The sequence below is a fragment of the Medicago sativa genome, chromosome 3 (genome assembly GCF_051527215.1).
Source record: "Medicago sativa cultivar Bolivia chromosome 3, Bolivia_mono, whole genome shotgun sequence".
NCBI classification, from domain to species: domain Eukaryota; kingdom Viridiplantae; phylum Streptophyta; class Magnoliopsida; order Fabales; family Fabaceae; genus Medicago; species Medicago sativa.
Window position 1 is genome coordinate 13,058,509 of NC_140751.1, and position 18,429 is coordinate 13,076,937.

General features: G+C 33.5%; 1 protein-coding gene across 1 annotated transcript; it reads left to right on the plus strand.

The window, feature by feature from the left end:
- Nucleotides 1-16,887: 16,887 nt before the first annotated feature.
- Nucleotides 16,888-17,862, plus strand: LOC146935856 (uncharacterized). The gene is made up of 5 exons (XM_085757651.1): nt 16,888-17,048; nt 17,150-17,254; nt 17,381-17,450; nt 17,546-17,641; nt 17,724-17,862. The coding sequence occupies exons 1-5, from the start codon at nt 16,888-16,890 to the stop codon at nt 17,808-17,810; spliced, it is 519 nt and encodes a 172-aa protein (XP_085613777.1). The 3' UTR covers nt 17,811-17,862.
- The last annotated feature ends 567 nt before the right edge of the window (nt 17,863-18,429 follow it).

The following is an 18,429-nucleotide window of genomic DNA, read 5'->3' on the forward strand; positions in this document are numbered from 1 at the left end:
TGTGAGAAGAATTATGATTTTAATGATGTATATATTAGAATTAAGTCCCCCATATGAATGCTTGTGTTGTTTGAAACTTTAATGCTTAATTTGTCATGCCTATGTTTTGTTTTCTGTTGATTTTGGAATGAAAAGGAGGTTCAGAAATGATTTTTGCAGGAAGATGTTGAACAAGCAGTGCAGAGATTGTTTTTGCACTGTGCTAATCGATGAGACCTTTGAGTTAATCGATTAGCTTATGTTGCTACTGCCAAAAACGTGAATTTACACTGGCTAATCGATTAGCCATATATGGTAATCGATTAGTGTAAGACCCGTAATTTTAGAAAATAAATAAATGTTAATAATATAATATTATGTTACTTCGTCTATTTTAAATTATGATCAAATTAAAATAAATAATACCTTCGACGATGAATTTTTATCGCTACTCGAATATTTTAGTGTTTTTGTCGCGTTAGTGACCCGTGGTGAAATTTTAGAAATCTTTCTGAAACTCTATTTTCGAGCTCTTCCACCGACGGCGATTTGGCCGCACGTAAATTTATAAACTAACCTTGTTTGCTATGAAATTATTTACGATATATTTTTCTATAAAAATATTTCCCCCATCGAAAATTTTCTCCTCAAAACATGTCATATAGAATACTCGGATACAAAGTTATTTTATCGGCAAAAATAATTTCAGGCATTTTTATCGATATAACGTATCATTGTCAACCACGATCATTTGTGTTCAAAAGTAAGTGATGTGTGTTATAGAAATGAATGTAGGAGAATAATCATGATGAGTGTTTTTTTAAAAGTAACTAAGTGTTTATGGTTAGGGAAAATTGGTAGAACTTATATTAATTTAAAGAACCAAGTGTAACTAGTAAAGTCTAATCAAGATTGGTTTTAAAAGAAAATATCTACTCTTTGATGAAAATATCTACGTCTAGTCTTATCCTCTTCTTCCCACACGATTACACCACATGTTGGAAAATGACTCAAAAATTATGCATCCTGGAACTGTCAAAATCGGGGCCCGAAGTGCACAGTTCGGGGCCCGATTTTCTGCTGATTTTGGAGGCATGAGCTGCGTCATTAATCGGCGCCCGAAGCCTAAAAATCGGGGCCCAATTTGTCGCAGTGCAAAAGTTGAAAAACGGCCTTTTTCATGGGCCGGTTCTGTTCCGTTTCTTTTTTTTTGAGGGATGCTTTCCACTATAAATATAAACCTTGTATCAGATGATTAGGTGGTGTAGAAAAATAGGGTTTAGAAGCCAGCATACAAACTAGGGTTTATAGATAATTTCTCTTGGCAACAACACTAGGGTTGGGATTGTTTTGATTCACCTTGAACAAAGCACTATTAGGATTGAGTCTCTTGGTCACGGGAAGAGGCTGGGACTGAGGGTAGAGTTAGGTTTGAAGACTAATTCTTGTAACCTTCAATATCTCTTTGTAAAGAAACTCATATCATTATAGTGGAACGGAGAGCTGCTATCTCCCCCAGAGTAGGTCATCATTAGACCGAACTGGGTAAACAGATTCTTGTGTTCTTCTTCTTCTTCCTTTATCTCTCGCTGTTATTTTTGTTTGAATTATTTTGTCATCCGCTTCATTTGATTGCTTGGTGTTAATTTGCTCCACACATCAAGTTTTATTGGTGTGGTTTTCACAACGAATTCACAACACCACACACACTTACATTATATACTCTATTTTTTTACTTATTTATATACATGTATGTATACACACCATAAGGAACTCATTCACACTTCAGAGAAAGATATTTCACTTTCACTAATTTTTCTCTTCTTTCATCTTTCTATGTTCCTTTTCTTTCTCTCTCTCTCTCTCTCTCTCTCTCTCTCTCTCTCCTCTCTTCTTGTTTGGAAACATTGCATCCATGGATGAATGAGAGAAAAGCTAACAAACTCTTTGTATTGATAGAAATGAAATATTACAAATGAGTGAAAAGTTATCCCACTAATGGGGTTATTACAAGTATATATACTACTACAAACTAGTATCTCTAATAGTCCCCCTCAAGTTGGAAGGTGTTCAAAACACTTCCAACTTGAAATGAGAAAATACAAGGAAAGATGCCGGGAATACATCGGCTAAAAAAAATCATCAAACAAGTGCTTATCCAACAAGAAGCAACCACAACTCAAGGTTGAACCAATTGAAGGAAGGAGCATCAAAGCAACGCTTAACCACCATCCGGTAGAAGCCAATATCAACAAAGCCAATTAAGGCACAACGCTTAACCATCAAGAGTTCTCAATAACTCAAGACAGAAGCACAAGAAGAAGAAGAAAACGACGCTTAACCATTCATGACGGAAGCATATCAACATGTCTTAACCATCATGAACAGAAGCACAAGACAAGAAATGCAAGGATATCCAAAATCAATGATGATATCCAAAAAAGAAGTGCAAGGAAGGGCCAAAGTCTACAATGGAAGGAGATCATATGTTGAACAAACTTCACACCAAAGGTACCATGAAGCAACAAGACCAAGGTTCCAAAGATAAAAAAGTGATGCCCTCCAATGCCGAGCCAAGAAAAGAAAAACCAAAAGCAATGCTTCCAATAATGTCTTCAAACCATAGAAAACAAATCCATGTTGATGCATTCAACCATAGGCCAAAACCAATGCTTCCAATAATGAAGCTAAAACAAATCCAAAAAATAGTCCTCAAATTGGCACAATAGTAGACAAACCAGAAGCAAAACAATGGGCGAAAATACACGCTTCAGAAAGTGAACCACTCCAAACAACGACCCAGGACAAAGAAACCGAGGGAAGGTAATCAATCCAAGAATCTTCCAACAATCCAATAATGAGCCAGAATTTTATGTTGAAGCATAATCATGAATTGTAATGAATGGAAATTGAAAACACAGGACCTAGAATTTTGGATCAAGAACATGCGAGAACAAAACTGTGAGGAAATCGATCGAGCAAGAAAAGAAAACGAAGGAAAATGAAATAGCAGAAAGAGAAACAGAAGATGAGAAAATGCAGCGGAAAGAAAACCTTCAAGGTGGATACCAAATTTGCTCTAATACCATGTTAGGAAACATGGCATCCATGGATGAATGAGAGAAAAGCTAACAAACTCTTTGCATTGATAGAAATGAAATATTACAAATGAGTGATATGTTATCCCACTAATGGGGTTATTACAAGTATATATACTACTACAAACTAGTATCTCTAATACTTCTCTCTATTAGTTCCCTCATCTTCTTTCTTTCTTCTCTCTTCTACAAAAGAAAATCTCAAGACATTTAAAAAGGTAATCACTCATGAAACTTCTATTCTTTGTTTAATTTTGATTTCCATTACTTTAAAAATATGTGAAATATCATAAATCCAAAACCTTGTAGTTTGCCCATGAACACATCACTTCTCATCTCTTCTTTTGTTAAATGTTTGAGTTATGCAATTAGCCATGATCTTTTGTTTAAAAACCCAATTTCCCTACCATTTTATATTCATGTCTTTTTGAGAATTAAGGGTCGTTCTTTCCTTAAATTTACGTCCCTGGTACTTAATTTATTTTTATATGAGTGGAACATATACAAACATAAACTCACAAAGAAACTATGTAGCAGATAAGAACAAAGAAGAATAGATATTTTTTAAAACTATATTTCATTCACGACACATGAAATGAGATAGTGCAAGCATGTCCTTTTATAAACAAAGTTGCACAAGCATGCCCTTTTATTTATAAACAAGGTTTCTAGGGCAAAAATAAATAAGCTTACTCACTAAGAAACTAAGAGATGGTTCTCAAATTTTTCATAAAGTTAATATTACTAGCTAACCAAATATTTTGTTGGCTAAACTTCTTAATAGCCAAGTAAAAGGTGTTGATATATCTTAAACAAACAAAACCAACTCTGAAGACTAGATGCATGAGGTGGTGCCTCTTTGTTATAATAAAATAGAAAACTAGTTTTCTGGTTTAGTAAAAGATAATTGATCAATACGATTTTATTGTTATAAAAATAAAGTAGAGTAATTTATTAAACTTATCTCACATTTGTTCTTTCAATTACTCCATTCCTTTTTTTTATTTAATTATGAAGTTATTTCACCTCTACCTATATACATATGGACCTACATCTTGAAGAAAAAGAAAAATAATAAAAATACCGTGTTTTTATTTTTGGACGTTTAGAGTGATACCGCGATAACAGTAGTAATAACTAAAATAAAAATGAAAGTAAAGTGAACTTAAACGGAGACTTGTTAGAAATTTAGGAGGAATTGTATAATTGCAAGTTTTGAAGACTTTATGATTTTAGTGATGATTTAATTCAGTAGAATTAAGAGTGGGAGTCATGCACTTTGAAAATAAAACTTATTTTTGGTTTGAAAATAGACTACGAATTATGATCATATTTTTAGAATGAGAACTTTACAATAAAAATTTCTACCGGCTAGATTTATTTTTTCTCAAGGCAACGTTTTAGAAAAATAACCGTTTCTTTATGTGCCCTTAGTCCTTTAGAAATAATAATGAATAGATGGTTGAATGATGATCTTACTTGATTAAAAACAATGGAAAATAATGTTCATGATGTTATTGATAAATTTAGATATCGCGTGTAAAGTATTAATGGGCTTAAAGAAGTTTGAGAAATGACATAAAAACAAATGAGACTCTATTATACGAAAATGTTAAGAATCATTATAAGTTAAGGTTCGTTGAAATAGGGTAACCTTAATTGAAGCTAGAAACTTTTCGTAATCAAAAGTTATTTTGAAGTGTTAATTTATTTTATAAAAAAATAAAACTTCTAACAGTGTTACCTTTAATCTAAACAAGTAAAATTAAATAATAATAAATCTTGGTCTTATTCTTAATCTTCAAAATCATGGCCTCCTTGGATAAAAAAGGGTTGGTTTTTATTTTCTTTCTCCCTCTCTCAAGTCAGTTCGTCTCTCTATACTTCTTTACTTTAATTTTTCCTTTCTCTTGAGTGTTGGGTCATAAAACTTTGAGAGACAAGTGGGATTGTGAGAATGTTTGAGTTAGAGTTTGGAGAAGTGAGTAAGAAGAGACATAAAAGTATTTAATGGGAGAGGGTTTTAGATTCTTGGAGGGACTTTGATGACTAAAAGAAATTAAAGGGACTATAGACATATTTGTTTGGATGAAAAGCTATTCGAGGTAAGGGCACATATCCATTTTTATGATAAATTGTTATGTATAATTGCTCCGCATTTTCATACGTGATTGATGATGCTTAATTTTCAAGGTGGGTAAATGATTATATATGTGCAGTCTTTAATCCATGAGATAAATTGTTTAAATATGCTGATGATATATTTGAGATATTGCATATGTTTTGAAATGCTTAGCATTTAAGGGGAATCGTATGCTCATGCATTTCATAGTTACGTGGCCACCCGAGAGGAGTCACGAAGTGGACACCGGAGAGGTGGCACGGGGTGCGTTTTAAAACCACCTTATCCCATAGTGGATCATCGAGTCTGATAGACGAGTAGATATTCATCTCCTTAGTGGCGCTGCCACAACCCTCTGTGGAGCGGTGATAATTTCCGGAATCATTTGCACCGGCATATTGGCATTGCATTAGGAATCGAGTCTTAATAATTTTTATTAATCTTAATTTCTACTTGTTTCGATAAGTGGGTTGAAATGAGATCTTCAATCCACGTATAACGTTTTCTCTGTTTATGATTCCTGGATATTTGTTATTTTCGGATTGGTGACCCTTTCCGTGGATGTGTGGGCTATACGCCATTAGATTTTGAAGACTCCAAAGGAGACTAGCGAGCTACCACCATGGAAGATGGTAATTTCACCTTCACGGATGAGCGAACTATTTCGCATTGGGGGTTTAGCTTAGCTTCGGGATAGATAACGTTCACGAGGGATGTAGTCGAGACCAGTCACATATTTGATAAGGAGAAAGCTTTGAGTTTAATGTCATTAGTAGGTCTAGTACCGAACTTGATTTATTTTATAACTAAAGATCAGCTTTAGGATTCCTTTTAGTTTTGGGTAACACTTTTGATAAAAAAATTCTCCCTCTGCGTAGGGATGTACCTATGTCTTGTAAATTATTCATTTGTCATACAAAGCTCTACATAACTCTGACCTTTATTTGGAAAACGAACCTTTAATATATTTTGTGAATAAAATTTTATAACCTGTGTTTAAAAAAGGTTTAACACTTTTCTTTCGTTAAAAAAAAAACATACACAACTTTTGGTGCCAAAAAACGGGGCGTTACAATTAGCCACCCTCAGAAACTTAAAATCTGCACTGTTTTTCACTATCTCTGCCTTTCGAACCTTAGAAATGAATACAGACTTGTCTTTTGATTCCAAAAACATTTAAAAGGACACGAATCAAGTATTATACTCGAAAATTATATACTTGCATTGAAGAGAGTTATTTATATATGAGTATATTATGCCGGGTAGACTCTAACTCTAAGAAAATGGATATTGTATTACAAAGCTTCGATTTAGATAATCGAATCTAGAACAATCAGAATATTCAGAGCATATTAGATATATGCATAGAATTATCAGATATATGTTATAAAAAAAAGTACAGACATTGCATTAGATATGCATACAGTAAAGACTTATCAGTTAGAGCTTATGAAACAGAGTGGGGTAAACCTGGGTAACATAAGAACCCCAGTTAAAAGGTAAATCCCTAATGTTTCATTGAAACGGAGCGGGGAAAACTTGGGTAACATAAGAACCCCAGTTAAAAGGTAAATCTCGAATGTTTCAAATAAAGTTTAATAATCTATGTCCCTCGCTGGCTCTAGGTTTCGTAGGATGGGTTATCGTATATGGTAACCACACGTAGTCATAGGAGTTCCAGCGATTAGCCTCAGATAGGAATTTTCACCGGATTACAGTGGGATGGTGACCAGAGTTACTCCACTCAAGATCCATTCCGAAAAATGAACCCAGATAATGATTGTTTGTTCAACGCTAACTTCTAACCTAATTATGAACATGATATACATATAATTAAGACAGAATTATGTAATATACCCTTAGCGATTCTAGGTTTCTCCCGATCGCTAAGACATATCGCTAAGACATGCAGAACATAGCAGTAAATCCTGAAATCAGGTATATGTAGAGACTGATGGCGATCATAGGTTACCTGAAATTGCCTATAGCATAGGATAAGTGGAACTCACTGAGACATCCTGTCTCACCCCAATCCCTTTGTGTTTTTACAGATTAGCAAGTTGCTCATATGAAGGGAAGGCAGTTATGCAGTTGAATGGATTATCGTCAAGAGCTCATTTCATACCAGATGAAGATATTTTATGTATTCAAATACTTATCAGATATATGTATTTGGCAGTTGATATTTTTATCAGATGTACGAACTTGTATTGATGTATATAATTTCTTTTGGCCGAAATATATTGTAATTTTAATGTATTCAGTACTAAGTTAACACACATGCTAAATATTCTAGATAAATTTAATATGAGTGTTAGACCTGACGAGAAGATAAAGAATTTTATTTATTTCGTAAAGCCAAAGACACCCGGGGTAGGGGACATAATCAAGAGAACCTGGCTGGGATAGTAACAAGATTATGATTTTCTAAATTAGTTATTCTACTCAGAGTTCAAAATTGTATCCCATTAAAATAATTTTATTCATGCCTTCTCCATCACCTTTAACTGAGATGCAAAGAAGAATTATGAACTGGAGTGGAAATCACATGTTAATTTTGATCACATAAATATTTGCAATATTAACACCACAATAGACATGATTTTCCAGCATAAAAGTAGAAAAAAAGAAAAAGTTAACCACATATTGAATGAAAAGAAATTCATAACTTCTACCTTCTATAATTTTACTATCTTTTGATGGATTTGTTTCTTACCTCAATTTCAATCAATTCTCTGTGCTACAATAAAAGATCATTCATTTATCAAGTTATGTATCCCATCAATGACAAAGTTAAATAAACTAGCTTCTTAGATAGCATACTATCTATGCCTGATCCAATCTGCAATAAAATGTCCATCAGATTTTTAAGAATAAAGGTGACTAATTAATGCAAATATACCAACAGCTAATCAACCAAGTTTCATTTTTATGATCACTCCACTATATGCATTGAATTGAAAAATGAAAACTAATATAATGCAAAGGGACAAAATATAGGACTAAAGTAACGTCATGAAACAAAGGACTTCAGCAACTCTAGAAAACGAATGCTAATTAGCAGAACAATAGTGCACTCAGAATATTATAAAAATACCTCTTGTGCAAAAAATAAATCTATGTCCAAATGATTAGAAAATTCAAAATCTTATCAATCATGACAAGGAGAGCTGGAAATACCAACATCATTGGTTGTAATGTTCGAATAAAGTTAGTAATGAAGCCCTTCACTGAAAAAATTACTTTAATGGTTAGGTACAATGAGATCATCCCAATAACATCTAATTAAGTCAAAGCCGCGAATAACATTCATCATGGTTTCATCTTGTTGATTGCTACAGGTGCAATTAGCGTCAAAAGTCATCTTTCTGTAACGCCTCTCGCTTGTTGACACGAGCTTTCTCTAATGCCTCTCGCTTGTTGACACGAGCTTACCGGGGAAAGCCTTCCAAAGGAATTCCCTAAATTTTGTAGGCCATGCCACTTGCACCAAACAGAAAAGAGAAGGTCACGTTGAGAGCTACGATTCAACAAATGATGAGAAAGGAAATCATAGGCATATTTGAGGGTAAAATTATCATCTTGAGTGTGTGACCGCCAACAATAGAAATCGTCCAAGTTTCCATGAGGAGGCTTCTTGCTTCTTATTTTCGATCCTATATCCGTAGGGAGAAGATGAAGAATTTCCTACCAGTTCCACTCAAAGCTATGGGTACAATGCACAAAGAGAAATTCATCCTCACCAGAGGAATACCGTGAGGAATATTCTAAAATTGATACAAAATTGAATTCATTAGCCAGCTTTGCATAACAAACGCAAAACATCGTACTCTGGATTACCATGATTCCTTACTTTTGAAAACTAAATGATTAAGACCCAATTGTTTTAGTCATGTTGATGTTGGTGTAGCTTCTTAATTAAAGGAGCATTTGGTACTTGAAGAACCACACAGATGCAGAAAATATACACACACCACAAACTCATGTTATTGTAAAGACCCACTGGAATGCAGCTGGGACATCAAATAATGGAATTTCAAATTTCATCCCAAATACTCCTGCCACCACGCAAAAATTGCAACCACAAATGTTGCAAATGTGAGTAAAAGCTCAAACTGAATAAGCTGATTCCGTACATTATTGTGTCACAATAAATACATTATGCATTGTTTGTGTGAACATGTATAATAGTTTGTGCATTATTGTTGGATCAGTTATAACTTACAAAAAAACATGCAATAGGATAACATTTGGTGACTAATACGAGAAAAAAGGAAAACAGAACACACCAGCTGAGGGTTGATGAAATCTCCAGTGTCATTGATGATCATGGAAGGAAGAAGTATACTTTTTAATAGAGAAACACGTTCCAAATTTAGAATACTGATCTTCAATGTCAATCCAGCAACAGATAAGCCTCGATTTCTAACTTTGGTTCCTTTTGCAAATCGAATAGGGAATGTTACAAACTAATTTTTCAAAAGCAAATAAACAATAATATTAAGAGGAGGAATATCCTAAGCAAGCATGTCGATAATTTTTTTTTTTATAGACATACATAATGACAGAACTTTGTACATTAGCACATATTAGAATATGTCCATATTACTTGACAAAAAAAAAAGAATATGCTTTATATTGATTAACCACGAATGCATTGCGACCTTTATTCCACTCAGCTACTTTTTATTGACTGCCACCTTTTACTTAGACTTCATGTGCATTCCATCCGGATGCAATTTTTAATTGGTTAGTTTCTAGTTGGCGATGCTTTCGTTATAATTTTTTTCGCTGTGTTTAGCAATGTTGTTAATTATAGGAAAAAATGGATATCATGCGCCAAACAACACCACGAACACTTCAAGAATGACAAATCAATGCATTTTTTAGTTTCTCTCTCCTGATTGCATGTCTCTCTCTTACATGAATTCTGCCCAACCATGTACTGTAATTGGTCAATATTTTATGGTGATGAATTCAGGATGATATTCTCCGCTTTAAATAGCACAACTGTTATCTTCCAAAATAGGAATGAGGATAGTTGTATATTACTAGTGACCTAACCCGTGCGTCGTACGGTTTAAAATTCTCATTTGGTTGACTATAAATTAATCCCATCACCGCATCACCCGATTAATTCTTCAGATATTAATATTCACACACAACAAAAATAATCTAAAATTAAAGTACTGTCTCCGAAAATAAAATATAGTCCAAATTCAAGCCATGTATCTCACGCACATGTGCAAAGCAAACCCAAGAACAAACAGCGGATTTCGAAGGATTCGACAAGAAAATTAATTGTTACAAAGATGATTGGATGAAAATAAAATCAGCAAAATACAATCCAATATAACCAAAATAGACTTCAAATTGCATCAAAAAAAAAAATAAACCACCAAACGTTTGAGACGAAGTTAAAAGCAAACATTACAACACTTTAAAACAGCGCGGACCAGCCCAGCAAATTTTACAGGAAATTAAGAATCACTGATCTTCCTTTTGTTAGTGTAAAAAATAATGTCATTTAGGTTCAAAGATTAGCTACAACTACTAAATTAATTGGGTTCAAGTGATTAATGAGTTCAACCAAATGATAAATTGTTTGGGGGAACCTGAGTTTGATTCTTGGATGAAATAATTCTTGGCCAAACTATACTTACCTCACGATCGAACTCCAAATTACCAGTATGCATGCCAATGAGGCGAGGTGGGGACATATTTTACTTTCCCCGCCCCCGTCCCCAATTCCCATATATTTACCTATCACCGTACTCGTACTCATACCCAGCAGGGATGAGAAATTGAATCTCGTCCCGGTCTCCGACGGGTTCAGGTATCTCATCCATGTACCCAAAGCGAATGATTTTTTTAATACAAAAAGAAGTTTTCTCCAGCCTCTAGGGCAATGTTGTACTGCATAAAAGAGAGACCGAGGGTGTGACATGTGGAAAAGGAAGATCGAAAACTCGAGTGTGTCCAGACACACTGACATTTTTACTGATTGAGTGAAATGGTTTAGGATTTGAGTATTTATTTATATAAAAAAAGAGTAATATAGTAATTTTTAACATCCGAAGGACGAGTTTGGGTATGGGTTCCAGGTGAGTATATATATATCCATGTAACATGTCCCGTACCTATGTTTTGGAATCAAGGAAAAGCCAAATCCAATCAAAGCGGGAAAACCCGTCCAAATCGAGTGTGTTTACGCGGGTACCCACAAGTATGGGTTTTGGTGCCATGCCTAATTACCAGGATCCATTCTCCTAAAAACCAGATGGTTAACACACAAAAAACGGCCACGTCAAATAATAGTTGGGAGGTTAAGTATCAAGCCACATCTCAATTCAACATAACTTTTGGCGTATTACAACATATATCAAAAATACGATAATACAAATAACTATAATTAAAGAGTCAGGATTCACACAAGGTTTAAGTAAAAAGACTTATACTAAAGCTCAACTGAATTATATCTTCCATTATCAAATGGAGAGGATCTTAACCCGATTAATTGGGCCTCATCACTATTTTTTTAAACTATTATAATCAACTTTAATTCATGGTTCTTGATTTTGTGTCTACCTTTGAAACTTTTAACTATAATGTAAGGTGTTTTGTCTTGTAAAAGAAGTAAGGTGGTATGATTTACTCTCTCTGTTTCAAAATGAATGTCACTTCTAAAAAAAATTCTTTCAAAATGAATGTCACTTTACATTTTCAATACAACTTTAATTTTTTCTTCCAACTTTTCCCTCGCACAATTTTCAATGCAACTTTAATTTTGACTTTTTCTTATAAAGTAAGGGCATTTTAGTAGAAGCGTTATATCCAATGATTATTTCATTTCATTTCTTAATCTGTGTGCCAAAGCCTAAAGCGACACTCATTTTGAAACGGAGGGAGTATTTGCAAGACTAAAACCGAAGCCTCGATACAGATACGGGTGCAGGTACGATACGATACGGGTACGCGAATACGCTAATTTTTTAAAATTTAGGGAACGATACGGTTAAGATACGTTAACAAAAATTTATAGTAAAACTTATATGTATGTAAAATACTTGAAGAAAATCAACACCGATTACTCTTCATTATTGTATTATTATAAAAGTTACAATTTTTTAAATATAATACATGTGATTAAATTTTTTTTTTTTAAAGTTATCATATGTTGGGATATCGAGAGAAACATCTTTTAAAGAACTCAACACAAATTTTATCTAATATTGATTAACTGAATCACATCCCTCGCTACGTTCATCCACAAGAAGTATAATTTTAAGTGTTTCGTCGAGAAACAATTATATTGATGCATATCTAAAATTGAATCATATACATCTATAATAAATTTTTACAACATTGTCTCACTTTTTTACCCTTCATCTTTTCCTAAGATACGTATTGTGAAGTATCTTAGAAGTATCTTTGTGTATTTATGAAGTATCAATAAATATCCGATAAAATATTTATTAAAAATTAAAATAATTAATTACGATACTTCATGGGTATGTATTCACGAATATCCATGGAGTATCGGTATCCGATACATCCAATACGGGTACGTCTCCGTTTTGGAGTATTCGGACTTTATAGACTAAAAACTAAACAATTTTTTTTTAAAGAAAACAAAAAGACTGGTATAGACAAAAAAAAAAATTAAAAAGAAAGAAAAAATAATGTTTTTTTTGAGTAAAAAGAAAAAATAATGTTTATTTTTCAACATTCACCCATTTCTCCCCAACGTGTACACATTCCTCTCTCACTTTGCTAATTTCTAATAAAATTGAAAATCACCTATTAGTTGTTTTTTGTCTGAAAAAAAAAATTCAGTTCATTTTCTAGTTTATGGAAATGAAAAGGAAAAACATAAACTCACTCCTCTTATCCCTACCTCAAACCCTAGCCGCCCATAATCTCTGTGGTCTCCCCTTTGTCGCTCTAAAGCCTCTGCTAACATTTTTATTTCACGGCCTGGGCACCGTCACCGGTGATCACCGTGCTGGAAGTTGCCGCCGCGGTGAGTATTTAATTTCCGATCACATTATTTCATATTACTCTTCCTCTATATCGACCTTCTCTTCCTAAATATTGATGATATAGTTTTCTAATGTTTCAGTCCATTACCGTCGCTGGAGCTCAAAGACACCGGCAACCACCTTACGTGTTCATCTGATTGCACTACTGTTTTATCTTGGTTTTCGGGTGTCAAACATTGATTACGTTTGAACCTTTTAAACCGGTGATATCTTATTTTTTCTTGGGAAGGGAAAAAAGTAAGCAAAACCCTTGAGAATCGAGGTCCGGGAGTTGTTTTCGCTACGGGAAGGTGTTAGGCACCCATAACGACTATAGTATCCTATAGGAACCGTCTTTCATTTCTACGCGCGCGCTTTATTTTTAAATGCTATTTTGAAATGTTATTTACACCTAAGGTTTGCTAAATGAAGAATTGGAGGGAGAAGAATGTGTTTGGATTTTTATTTTAGTTGAATTGAAGGAATTTTGTTCCTTGCCTACGTACCCGATTAAGGGATCAAATCCACCGTAGTTCTCTTCCAAAAAATGTTTTTGTTTTTGTTGGTTGATTTTAAGTTTGAAAATGGAATTTGAAGAATAAGGATTGAGAGGCCTTAAAGGCATGAGAATTTATGAAAAGAGTGAGGTTTGATTAGTCATTTTGCAAAAGAAGTCAAAGTTTGATTATTTTTCATTGGAGTTTGATTAAGAAAAATAAAAGGAAAATTCAATGGGGTTTTGACCCCAAGGTTTATTATGAAAAATGTTTGAGTGAAGTTTGTTCAAGTTTTTTTGGGAAAATGATTTTTCTAAGTATAAAGCCTAAACATTCATCTAAACATACAATCCTAAACATACATCTAAACATGCATATTCTAACTATATATCTAAAGTGAAGTGTGTGCATGTGTCGGTGCTTGTGTCGGTGTACATCATTAGAGTCCATTGTCCTTTACATTATACCCTAGATACATTCTATGGCTCTTTGCCAAGAAATTTAAATTGCATGAAAGTAAAATATTACAAGAACTCCTAAATCTTTACATTCTAAGTCTTGGTACACTAGTACAAAAAAGACTTATTGACACAGGGATTTTAAGTGGGCAGTTATCCACCTGACTTAAAATCCTGTGCGGAGGCTATTGACACAGAGATTTTAAGTGGGCAGCTATCCACCTGACTTAAAAACTTAGGCGGAGGTTATTGACACATAGATTTTAAGTGGACAACTATTCACTTGACTTAAAATCCTGAGCGAAGGTAAAGTTTTTAAATTCAATAGTTTTTTTTTTTTTTTACAAAAAATTCAATAGATATTAAGTTGTTTTACCCCACTTAAAATGATAAAATTAAACAAAATACAAGTAACAAAAAACAAATTTTGTTGCTCAAAAAAAAAAAAACAAATTTTGTTAAAAAAAAAAAGAAACAAACAAAGCTTTAAATCAAAACCAAACAAAATTGGGAACCCAAATCCATCGTTACAAACAAAATCAGAAGCAAGTTCTCAAGCATTACAAACAAAATCAGAAGCAAGTTCTCAAGCAAACCATCGTGAAACAATTAAACCCAATCGTTACAACCCGTGAAACCCAATTGTGAAACAAAATCAGGAGCAAGTTCACCACCATCGATTCAACCCGTGAAACCCAATCTCACTTCAGTTCACCATCTCCACTGCCATCGCCGATTCTGAAGCAAGTTCACCCCAATCGTTACAAACACTACGATTCTGAAGCAAGTTCACTTCAGTTCACCATCGATTCTATAGTTCAATCAGCTTACGAAGACCGTTCAATCAGCTTAACCGTTCAACCAGCTTTGCCGTGCGTTTCTCTATTCGCTGCCGTCTGTTACAGCTCCTAGCCTCAACGCGTTTTTGCAGTTGCCCAATCATCTCCTCCGTTTTCAACCTCTGGGTTCACCACCGTCGATCAAAGGTAACTTCGATTTCGCAGTTAACTTCGCTTTCATATTTGATTTCGCTTAAATCCCATTGCAGCTAAATTCGATCTACCATGTGAATGTTTTAAGTTGGTGTTGAAATTTAGACATTCTGAATCAATTTTTGGGGTAAGCTTTTGGAGAGTGAAGGTGAGTCTGGGCTTAGGGTAGGGGTTGGGGTAGAGTGGTTGTTGGGACACAATACAGAATATTAGATTGGGTATTAGCACCGTGAATAATGAATTTTTTTAGCACAACTATCAATTGTGGTTAAATTGCGTTTTTACTGTGGCCACTACCGCAGTTATTAGATTGTCAGCGCCACTGCTCGTCAAAACTACAATGCTAGTCAGGACAATTTACATAATAGCAATGGGAATTGAAGAACTTTAATATAGAAGTAGATGCTAGCACTATCAGTAAAAGTAAAATCAACCATGAGAATAGAAGTAATTCAAGGCAGCAAAAGAGTTACTCTTAGAGTAATGAGAGCATGAAAATACTATCTGATTCCATAAGGATGAGGGACAACAATTGGGAATAGTCAAAGTTAACACAACAATTAAGAACCTTCATCATCATCATCATTAAATCGTTGATGAAATTTTAATGTCTCTGATAGTAGTACACGGGAATTAGTCCCCCTGAACAGAGGAATGAAGAATACTATTTCATTCTACTTTGTATGATAAAGTTGATTCTGTTTGAATTTGAAGGATTGTTATTATGTTCACTATCCATCAAGATTTGTGTTAATTACTTTAAATCCAATCAATTCCTTCCAAATGGATTGTTCTGTTCAGCAATTTATGAAACGGGAACAATCTAAAACAAACAGTTTATCTATGTGGCACCGACACCTTATATTGAGGCGTGTTCGGTATCTAACTTATTGGTGCTTGGCACATCCAATTACTTCCATTCTTTCAAATTATTATCGGTGTGTACATTGGTGGAGCTATGTACAAGTGAGGGTGTGCACCTGCACACCCTGAGTTTTTAGAAAATACACCCATAATCCTATTATAAACTGCATATGCACACCCTGAATACTTAATACTGCACCTGCTCAGTGACCGCTGAACCATCTTTCTCCCATAGCAAAATACGTTTGACTATTTTCTGCTGCACTGCAATTTTTCAATTTACTCTTTCTCACTTTATGTGATTTGAGTCATTTTATTTAGTATATTTCTTTATTGATAGTGTATGTCTTTTCATTTTTGTTTCTTTACTTATTTAATTTGAGTAACAAGAATCTTTTATTTTCTTTTATTACTTAGTTGATACTTGAAGTATTCATATTTAAGTGGCAAAAATTGAGCCGCTTGGAATCAAACCGTACTTAGACTAATATTACCAAGGCATTGCCATTAAGCTAGAGTGAATTTTGTGGAAAGTACTTAGTCACAATAGTCATTTAATGTGGTCAAATATCAAAATAACTTATGATTGTGAATTAAGTTACTCAAAATAGTCTCTTTCGTTAAAATGTGTCATTAATATTGTTATATTAGTCTCTTAACATACTTACTTATTATGATCACTGTAAGTACACTTTCTCGCTTCTATATGCATTTGTTTGTGCTTTAAAGTAGCTATATCATTTAAGAAGATGCCCAGTTTTGCTGAAAAACGTTAGTGTTTCTGATTTATGGAATGTTAGTGTCTTTCAGTTTTGTACAAACATTAATGAGATTTTCTTTTTAATATTGTAGGTATATGGAACGCCTATGTACTCAAATGGAAAATAGTGATGTGTATGGGTTCGTTGATCCATTTTTCATTCACGCAGAAAATAACCAAGATTGTTCTCAGTCTCATATAACCGCAAAGTTGTTCGAGGGTAAAAAAGTTTGTTATTTTGCACCTTACCTTAGAAAGTAAGTGCATTTGATCTTCAGAGTAATTTTTTTGCTATAAATCACCTATATATTGGAAAGGATTGAATTTAACTAATTTAATTTTTTGTTTCCAAATATAGTCGCCATTGGCAATTGCTCATTATTGAACCAAAAAAACAAAATGTAGTTTTCCTATGTTCGATGGGGTGGAAGCCGGATAAAAATATCGAAAATATTGTAAATTCGTAAGTATTTAACTTATGAAATTTAATTATGATGTATTTTGTACTACTGAAGGCTCTTTACTCTGGGTTATTCCCAACTTGATTTTTTTACAAGACAATTTTCATGAATATATTTTATTATTGTAGTGCTATTGCAGGGTATAATAAGTTGAGTGGTTTGAGAAAGCCGAGAAAGCCATCATGGGATACTCCCACAGTAAGTTAAAAATTATATCTGAAGAAATTCATATAGTATAAGTCTTGTATATATAATATTTACTCAATATAATTTCCTATTTTTGACAATTGTAGTGTCAAAGACAACCGTTCAATTATGAGTGCGGCTATTATATCATGATACATATGTTGAACATTGTATCAGCTGGTATTATTGATTCATGGGATCTGGTGCGTAATTGAATATTTCAATCATTTTTGTTTTTTTAAGTTGATATGATATTATAATTAATGTTTTTTTTTTCTTTTTCAGGTCTTTGGAGACAAAAACCCATTTACTGATGATGAAATTATGAATGTTCAAGAACGCTGTGCAAGTTTGATTCTGCAAAGACTTTGATGTAATTTATATGTCTAGCAGTGAACATGCTTTGAAACAATGACAATTAATTAGTAGCTTATGTCTAGATTTATGGTATTAATTAATGATTTTTTAACTTTGAATTTGTTTATAGTTTGTTATAAAATTTGATCTGATATTTTATATTAGTGGCCTTGTATGAAATTTTAGCTTCATTTGTTAAATTATGTATTATAATCATATATACAATGATAATGGCAAATAAAAAAATAAAAAATAAGCAGGTTATTAAGTGGGATCATAACATAGACGTAAAAACTGTGATTTTTTTTTCCTTTTTGAGCAGGTTATTAAGTGGGATCACGTCATAGACTTAAAAACTGATTTTTTTCTATCGTTTTGAACCTTTTTAAGTCGGGTGAACTAACTTAATAAACATATTTTAAGTGGGGTGATCTGACTTAATAAAACATTTTTAAGTCAGAAGATTGGTCTGACTTAAAATCAAAATAGTTATTAAGTCGGCCACCTATAAGTGGGATCCATAACCCACTTAAAATGTCAAATTCACCCAACTTAAAAAGTCTTTTTTGTACTAGTGGTACAAATTAAATGCAAGGAATTAAAGTGAGGGAGGAGATGAAGTATGCTTATGGGA

What these genes read in the sequence shown, in the direction of transcription:
- LOC146935856 (XM_085757651.1), top strand. Translation starts at nt 16,888, where the DNA reads ATGGAACGCCTATGTACTCAAATGGAAAATAGTGATGTGTATGGGTTC. An exon ending in TTTGCACCTTACCTTAGAAA is followed by an intron (nt 17,049 to 17,149) that starts GTAAGTGCATTT and finishes TTCCAAATATAG; the next exon opens with TCGCCATTGGCAATTGCTCA. An exon ending in TTATTGATTCATGGGATCTG is followed by an intron (nt 17,642 to 17,723) that starts GTGCGTAATTGA and finishes TTTCTTTTTCAG; the next exon opens with GTCTTTGGAGACAAAAACCC.